Source organism: Myotis brandtii, unplaced genomic scaffold, assembly GCF_000412655.1.
Source record: "Myotis brandtii unplaced genomic scaffold, ASM41265v1 scaffold154, whole genome shotgun sequence".
Lineage (NCBI taxonomy): Eukaryota > Metazoa > Chordata > Mammalia > Chiroptera > Vespertilionidae > Myotis > Myotis brandtii.
This window is the reverse complement of record NW_005355584.1, coordinates 7,063,528-7,072,555: the sequence shown is the minus strand read 5'-3', so window position 1 is coordinate 7,072,555 and position 9,028 is coordinate 7,063,528. Positions and strand designations below refer to the sequence as shown.

Sequence of the window (9,028 nt, the reverse complement as noted above, 5' to 3'; positions counted from 1 at the left end):
GTTGACATGCGGACACCTAGGCCCTTGTGGGGGGGGGGCGGGGAGGGTGACGCATCCCCTTCTGGGACTGTGCGCCAGGCTCTCCTGAAACAGATTTTTCTTTGCATCAAGTGCCATGTGGTTCAATTTGAGATAAGCCTGTTTGCAAATGTTTCGTTTTAATTAGAGAGTAGACTCCCCAGAAATGAATATGCGAATGAGCTGTGCTGCCACCAGCACTCATGGAAATCAAAGCCGCTGTCAGTGTGACAGGCGCTGGGCCCCCTACGGTGTGGCCGGGACCCTCCGGAGGCACCCGGGAGGGGTGCGGACCCCGGGCCCATAGGAACGTGCGGCCCCGAGACCGTGTCAGGCTGAGAAGCCGTGTGTCACCCACCGGGAGCGGGAGGCTGGAGGGTCCGTTCTCAGAAGTGTGAAGGATCACACGTAAGCCGGTCTGATGTGAAATGACAGGGGCCAAATGGTAAGTGAGGCAGGAGGAGGGTCCCTTCCCACCGGCTGGTAATTAATGTTGTCAGTGAGGCTTTCTTCAGCAGCCGCGTCTGAATTAAAAAGGGCAGTGGCCCCGGGCGGCAGCATCACAGGCCCTTCGGAAGTGTGATGGTGAATTGGTGTTTCCCAGCCCTGGGCCAGGCGCTGGTGTCTTTTTGTGTGGAGCACTTGATCTGTAATGGTCCCGGTTGCCGCTAACACTCCCCTTGTTCCCACAGTGGTGTTTGAGTCCAACGGCCTCCGAGGTGCTGACGTCCACGCCACCTCCACGGATGCCCCCAAACAAGTAGGTCTCCCGACGGGCGTGACGGGAGGTTTGGGTTGCAGCACGGTCGCGGGAGCATGAGCCGAGGTGCTCTCTCTCGGGACAGACGTGCAGACACCTGCTGGGCGTGGACGTGGAGCCTAGGCCTGCAGGACAGCCCAGTGCAGGGGACTGGAAACTGGGAGTGTCATTCCAGCCGCTCGAGGTCTTGTTGGGGCTGTGGGAACTGGGAGAGACTGGTGGGGCCCAAGACCTTTGACATTCACACTCTCTCACCCCGGCTGCTTTTATATGTTTTCTTGAGAATAAATTATGCTTAGTCTCCTCTCTCAAGACCCATATTTTTGTATTACTCTGTGTCCTCCACGTCACGCACTCTACCTCACGGCTGTGGTGTGTAAAAACATCCGTGTCCATGCACATGTGACCATGCTCCTGTGGCTTTTGTATGCGAACCACTCGGTGTCTGCACAGCATGGCGGAACTCTTGGAACCAGCGGTGATGGGACTGTGTGCCTTGCTCTGCAGTGGGGACGCACTCGACATCGTCATCGGTGGTCCCCTGTGCCATCCTGGGCTGAGGGCACGTGGTTTTAAAGCTCTCCTTCCTTGTTGTCCTCCTACAGAATGTCACTGCCTCCCTCTTGTTCTCCCACCAGCATTTTCTGTGTAACATTCTTGCCTTAGGACGTTCTGAAACTGCAGACGCTCCCGTTGTGAATGCACAGGGGTGTGTTTGCCATCAGATAAACATCAAGCCCCATCAGGTGGTGAGAGGGAGGAAGGGCGCGCCCCTGCCCCGGCAAACCCAATCATTGGAGGCATCCTGCTTGCTGACGATGAGGGGGATGGGATGTCAGAGGGACTGCAGGCATCCTCTAGTCTTCTTCACTGGAAGAGAATGGCAAGAGGTGACAGGACCTCACCAGGACTTCCTGTGAACGAGGGACTGACCTGCCCAGGGACTTCCGTTTTTAAATTTATTTCTGCATTTTTAGAATTCCTATTGTTGTTCAAAGCCTGTCTTCCCATGTCATTGACAAAATGCCTTCCCGTTTGTTACCATGTTTTACTAAGTGACTTTTCTCTCTTTAATAAAACTATAGTTTTAGAATGTCAAGCAGTTATTTCATGATGCTGTGACAACTTATGAAATAAATAACAGCTTGCAGAATGCCGAATTAGAAGATTTCCCAACACATGTGACCTCGGCTCGAAGCACTGTCCTTTTTAACAGAAATCAGCCCCGGTGACAAGAGGCACCGTTGCGTCTGTGGCTGCGTCTCAGCGAGGTCGTGCCATAATTGGAGAATTACATATTGAGATGACACCATGAGTCAGTCCAGAGGGTTCCTGCGTGCACAGACGACCCATTAAATCCACCCGAGACGTGGCTTTTCGATGCGTGTTTGACAGGGGTGGGAGCCCAGGCAGATAGGAATAACGCAGCGAGTCTCTGGGAACATACATCCATTTATTTGCTGCCTATTAATTCTGCGGGAGCCTCTTTAAAATGCTTCTGTCATGGGGAGAAGTAGCTCAGTAAAGCCAGCCACCCGGCCTGTGTTTTAAATCATTTCTGTGTTGCTTATAGTTATGCTGAGAATTCTTAGCGGCGTTAGTCACCCTGGACTCTGACGGAGAAAAGATGCGTTTACGTTGTCTCTATAAACTCCGTTCTGCTATTTTATACTTATTCCCCACTAACCTCCCGGTTCCTGCCCACAGTGACGCAGGGACTGTTGGTGGGAGGCTCCCGTGGTCAGCTGTCCTCCTCGGGCTCAGGACAGGGGTAGCTCAGGCCGGCGATGGGAAGGCCGAGCCGGGTTCACACGCCCCTCCTGTGCGGGCAGCTCGCTGGCTCAGTGCCGCATTCGAGATCCCGGCTCTGAGAGCACTTCGGGTCCTTGTGTGTGAAGTAGCTTTTGTTGGCTAATCACTGCCTGTTCTGGTCCTTTAGGGAAATTCCATTTTCCTTAACCTGCTTTGGAATTGAAGTGTCTGCCAGGATTGAAGTGTCACCCGAGAAATGGGGTGATGGCAGGGTTGGCTCTAACTCCGACCTTCTGCCTGTTAACTTCGCCCGAGTCTGCCATCTATAAAATAAGGACCACAGTGGCACTTCCTGTATTCTTACTGTGAAAACCAACATAGAAAGTGGGCCGTGCCCGGCACACTTCAGTCGTAGCTCTTGTCAGTTATTCTAAAAACGAATGACCGTCCTTACTGACGGGGGAGACTCGTGTGCAGGGTGAGTCCTCGGGGGCCGTGCATGTGGGTGAATAGGGGGACGCACACCTTTCCCTCTGTACGCGTGCCCGTCCCTGCTGCCGGATGAGCTGGGACTCTTCTCCATGCCTCTGTGCTTTCCTGGGTGTCCTCGGCCTGTCGGAACCTGGCAGCATGCGTGGTCTTGTTTTGCAGGCTGTTAGCTAGCTGCCCCTTATTGGGAGGGGACAGTGAAAGATTAGTTTGGGAACAGTGTTGTCAGCTTAGACGTCGTTTCCTTGCGTGGCTCTCTGTTCAGAAGACCGTATGTCGGTGGAGACGTCATCATTACATGGGCACCCAGAGATCAGCTGCCTTTGCCCTGTTAACACTTGAGTCTTCTGTGCTGGATAATTGAGACGGGTCCTCACACATCTGCACCTCAGTGAGACGGGTCCGGCAGGAGGTCCAGGAACATGGGCGGAAACTGATGGAAGTCAGTCAGGTCAGAATGAACACGAGCTCCGAGGAGAGGGGAAGGGACTTCCTTTGGATGTGGTTTCCACTGTGATTTCTCTTCTGTACGTCCTCTGGTTAAGCCTCTGCTGGGTTACAAGCATGCCCTTGGTGTGGGGCTCCCAGAAGTGTAGTCATTGCTTCACAACACACTCCTCTGATGGACAGCGTGGGAGGGTCACTGAGACGGAAATTCAAGTTGTGGATTCAGTAGTGGGGCTGCCGGTGGGTGGCTAGTGGGCACACTGTCTGTACTCTGGGCGTCTCATCCTTTTGCTCTGTTGTGAGAGGGCTTGGGCACTGGAGGGGAGGAGCTGTCTTTATGGCGAAGCATCCATAGCTGTGGGGATAATTCTTCCAGTTCTTGGGCATGAAGCCACTCACTGTGCTTGTGTTTTGATGATAATTCTATTCACAAAGGTAGCTAAGAGTTCAGGCACACTTCTAAATGGGGGAGCAGTTTATGCCTGTTGTCACTTTGAAGATGCGTTGACATATGTTTAGCATGATTAATTTCTAATAATCACCAATAGTCATCGTTAGAAAGAACCTTTGTGAAAATAATATGCTGCAAAGCGGGTATCATTGTCCTATGATGTTAGAAAAAACAACAACTAAGGGTTTCTTAGTGTTGTGGAGGAATGTTTTTTCACTATAACTGGTTGTGAAACATTAGAAATTAAAGTTTAAAACCAAGGAAAAAATTAACCCTCTCTCCCCAACCTCCGGGGTTGGGGGTTTAAAAGACCAGACTGATTTTTGCTAAAACGTGAAAACTGGAGTTTTGATTGGTTTAGATTCTTTGCTAAAGTTTAAAGACTATGATTAATACATGATTTCTTATTATTCTAAGTGTTATTTTAAAACAGTTAAGCTGGGGAAATAATTCCATTAATCAAAATAACAGGAAATGAGAAAACAATGGCAACCTAATTTGTCTCGTTTTCAGCTGTGGGTATTATAATGTGGACGATGGGACTCAGGTAGGTTGGAGTGTTTGGACATAGGCACAGTCTCTTTTCAGTATCACTGTTGGATTCTCAGATCCAATTCCAGAATTCAGTTCATTCGTCTTTGCAGTTTTCTTCGTCATAAAACCCAACAAACATCTTGAAACACACGGGCCATTTTTCTCTAAGAATGACAAACTACAAACGTCACGACGGTCACTGGTGAGTCACCCAAGGTGACCCACAGTGACAGGAGCCCTGCCTGTGTCCGGCTTGTTGGGTCCAGGCCGTGATCAGTAAGGCGCTGCGTGCAGACTGGTTAGGCAGCCTGTCACCACCTGTGCTGATGGGCGCCTCTTCTGAAGGCCGGCCGCCCTCTGAGGGCTGAGGGGTCCCTGTGTGTGCTGGGGGACAGGCTTTCTTGTATGCGTGCGGTCAACCCCCGACGTGAGCACAGACAGGGTCCCTTCCTTATAAAGACAGAAGGGGAGGAGCAGACCTCATAGAGTTCCAGAAGTCAGCATCCATCCCTAGAACATTAAAATGCCTCAGAGAAAGGTCGTATTTCTTTCAACAACACTGCAAAGACCACACACTGCAAAAAAGAAACGCCTGCTTCTCTAAAAGCACTCTTCTCGTTTTCTGATGACTCTTTATAGGAGGGAAAAAACCCAAAACAATGTGTGCGCGCTCAGAATGCCCTGTGTCCTCTTTGTGCCTGCGTTTCTGACTCCTCTGTCCCACAGCCGTGTTTCCCCCTTTGCCTGATTTCTCAGGTGAATTCCATCCATGCCTTAAAAACCCTGTAGGACTGCAATGTTCAGTAGTAAAGTGTCAGTTTTAGGGAATCAACATGTGAAAACGACTTTCTCAAACAATGAGATGCTGTTTGAACACCTCCCTTCAATTATAAAGAGAAATGGGCACCTGTGCATCTAGATTTGGGGGCTAAATTTAACAGCCTCATTCCTCAGGTTACCTAGGTTCTGTAGTCTTCCTAAACCAAATGTTTGTAGCCCTGGCTGGTGTGGCTCAGTCAGTTGAGCATCGTCCTGTGCACTGAAAGGTTGCCGGTTTCATTCCTGATCAGGGCACATACCTGGGTTTTGGGTTCGATTCCTGGTCAGGGCACATGCCAGAGTTTCGGGCTCTGTGCCCAGTAGGGGGCATGCAGGAGGCAGCCTATCAATCTTTCTCATCAATGTTTCTTTCCCTCCCCCTCTCACTTCCTCTCTCTCTAAAGATCAGTGAAGACATATTTCAAAATGCATCCTGCTGGTGTGCAGGGAGCTACAGCTAAAGTCAGGGTCTTTGCCGACCCACCGAGGTTGCTCCGCGAAGGTCATGGTCTATGTTCTTGGGTGTGGGTAAGAAGAGCCATAGGAAATACGCACTCAGAAACCCAAAGGGCAGAAATGAGCTGTTCTGTTGTCTCCTTTTCTCATCCAGGGGAGAGACCTTTCTAACCCAGATGCCGTCCAGACAGTGCCTCTCAGAAAGGGCACCTAAAGACTCGTCTCCAGTGAACCCCGGTGCCCCGTGACAGCCGTTCGCAGTCCCCTCCTGGATGTCCCAGCTGCCTCCCAGCAGAGACCCTGACCACCCGTGCGAGGAAGAGTGGCCGCCCTCCCCACCCGCCACCCCTCATCTTAGACCGCTGTGCTGGCCCGGAAGCTGCAGGGCCAGGCCTCTCCTGGCCGGACGTTGAGGAATAAATAAAGACGCTGAACTCTAGAACTCCATGCAGATGTTCCGAACGCGTATGCGTGCTCGTCGACCATGGTCCCACGTTTCCTGTGATAGACGGTGGCGTTGGCAGGCACAGCGGGAGCACACGTCTGTGCTGCTCACGACGAGTGGAGACACTGGAAAAGAGCTGCTCACGCGTGTGGGACCGAGTGAAGCCGTGTGTGCAGGACTGTGGGGCGATGGCGGGGCTGGGGTTGAGCTGACACAGTGTTACTGCTATGGCCTCTCCCGTCTTACTGGGTATTTATGTGGTGAATGAGACAGGAAGGAGGGGGCGTGCAGGTGCTGTGCGTACCAGGCTGGGTGGGGCAGGCGGTGGCAACCCCCCTCCCCGTCCCACCGTTAGGTTAGGCCGCCTCCCCGGGGCCCTCTGCACCCCCATTGCTCCTTTCCTTCACCCCACGTCTGTGCTCAGCGTGTGGGTGGGAACACGGCCATGGGGATGTTTCTGTTCTGCTTCCGGAACAGAGCGAGTTGAACACTAAGAAAAGCAGGCTTCTTTGTTTATTCTCAGGACCTCTTGTAACAGGGCTACATTCTGCAAACTGCTCACAAAGGAAGGCTGCCCGTCTTAACGCCATCCAGGTCTGGACCATTTTGGTCGTGCAGGAGAGCCCTGGGAGACTTGGGGGCCCATCACCCTGAGCTGGTGCTCTGGAACCTTCTGCTCTCTCTCCCTGCCCCACCCCAGCAAGTAGGCCTGTTTCTCCGCGGGCCTGGTGCCCTCCTGGTGCCCCCCACAGGACGAGCGAGCATCCTCGTTCCCAGAGCATGGAGGTCCCCAGGCCCCTGGGTGGGGTGGGCGGCTCTATATACCTCTTCCTCAGTCAGGCAAATGTAAGTTTTCGTGGTGGGGTTAAGGCCCCCAACAGAGGATCTTAAATCCTGCAGTGTACGCAGTGAAGATCCCAGTCCACAGATACAAATAGTTTCTTTCCTTGGTACCGTGACACTCGGGTGATGACGGTAACCTTTCTGAGAATTTCAGACGTTTGCACATAGGATCTTATGCATTATCAAAAGTTACTGCTGCCTTGAATGAAAATGTTCTGTGAAATTTTTTGCAAAAGCTTTACTAGGTTTTTTTTAATTGTGAAATTTTGTAAAGGCAGGAAGTGGATTAAAATGAGCATGCTACATATATTTTTCAAAAAAGCAATAATTTTACATGTACAGAAATTATCCTTAACCTTTAATACTGGTGAGAGCGACAGTTTACTTCATACCGTAATGGGTTAGCGCAGTTTTTGTAGAAAATGGGCTTCTGATACAAAGAGTTGTTTAAACACACACACACACACACACACACACACACACACACATACCCTAAAGTGTGGTTTTTTTTTTGTTCTAATGATTTGTTGAATTATTATATTATTATTATTGTTGTTATTGTTATTAGTTAGTGTTTGGTTCTGGATTCTACTTGTTACTGAATTTAAATTACTTGACGGTTCAGGTTACTTTGCAACACTTGGAAACAATGCAATGTAACTGGCTAGTTTATATATATATGTATATGTGCATATATATATGCACATATATACAGCACACACACATATGTATATGTGTGTATGTATATCTAATTTTTTACTTGGTTTTCCTGATATTCTTACACCAGATATGTCCCAGAATGACCTGTCTTGTCGGTGTAATTGGGAATGTCCTTGCAAATACGGTTAAGCGACTGTGACGGACTGTTCTGTAAAGTTATTTTGAGCAGATACATTCCTCTGTTCACCTTAGAAACCACAATGCCTTTCTGTTGACTTATGTTGGATCATTTCGATACTTTTCCCAAAGTGATCATTTCTGCATTTTCTGGCTTTTCGTTTCTTGGCTGAAAGTGAAAGATGACAGTTTAGGAACACACAGGGGCTAGTGACTTAGTCCTGGTCTGTTTCTCTGAGTTTTAGTTATTAAAGAAAGTCTGTACCCAAAGTGACACGGAGGCGTCGTGTCCCTTCTTACTGTTGGAAAGCAGCACCCAGGAGCCCAGCTGGCACTCCGAGCTGGGCGTGTCTTCACGGAGACTCCTCTCTGGGGAGCCTGGCAGGCTGAGGGGTGGTTCCTGGGCATCAGCAGAGGGTGAAATCGTAGGGCAAATAATTGTGAGCTGCAAGGAGTCCAGAAATGAGGTTTCTACTTAATGACAGAGACGGGAGGGGACCCCCTAGAACGCCCCCCTCTGAGACACACCGTTTCCAGCCTGACTGTGGTTCCTTCTTCCACTGATCATCAGTATTGTATTGGTTTGTGAATGCCTTCCTGTCAGCCCTGCCGTAGTATTTAATATGATTTGTGTTTTCTTATTTATTTAGCCAATGTGTTTCAATTTGCTTTCCTTCGAACGATGATTTCCGCGTGATCTCTCCTGTAAGTCACCTCTGACTGTTCCAGACTTTTCTACTACCTCTACCGATCTGCTGTTTCCTCGATTCTTCACAGGATTTACAGTGTTGGCGTCTAATGTGACTTGGACAATAAAGGGTTTGGTTGTCTACTTGCAGCTTCTCCGTGTGTGTCCCCGGCGCCACCAGTGGCTCCTGGCGTGGCTGCCACTCGCTCTGCTTCTCCCATTCATGTCTCCTACTCATTGTCGCCTTCAGATAACACACAGATGATGAGCTGATAGAGATCTTTCAGGTTACTCACTCGTACTCCTTAATTTGAAGAATGAACATTTCAGTTGCCCGAAGAATTGGATTTTGGGCAGGTCCACGGCTCGGTCACTTTTCCACCTGCTTCCCGGGCGTGCGTAGAGCAATCTTAGGTGGACAGCTTCCACCTTGGTTAAAACACAACACCCATTTTCAGGCCCAGGGGGTTTTGGGCAATTTTGGTTTTG

At 50.1% G+C, this 9,028-nt stretch overlaps 1 protein-coding gene across 1 annotated transcript in view; it reads left to right on the top strand.

Annotated features, from left to right (window-relative positions):
• Positions 1-8,689, top strand: part of ZNF516 (zinc finger protein 516) — an 89,404-nt gene extending 80,715 nt beyond the window's left edge. Inside the window, exons 7-8 of the mRNA XM_005861629.2 lie at positions 711-778; positions 5,881-8,689. Of these exons, the coding sequence (XP_005861691.1) occupies positions 711-778; positions 5,881-5,940 (128 nt within the window). The 3' untranslated portion in view covers positions 5,941-8,689. The remainder of the gene's footprint in view (positions 1-710; positions 779-5,880) is intronic.
• The last annotated feature ends 339 nt before the right edge of the window (positions 8,690-9,028 follow it).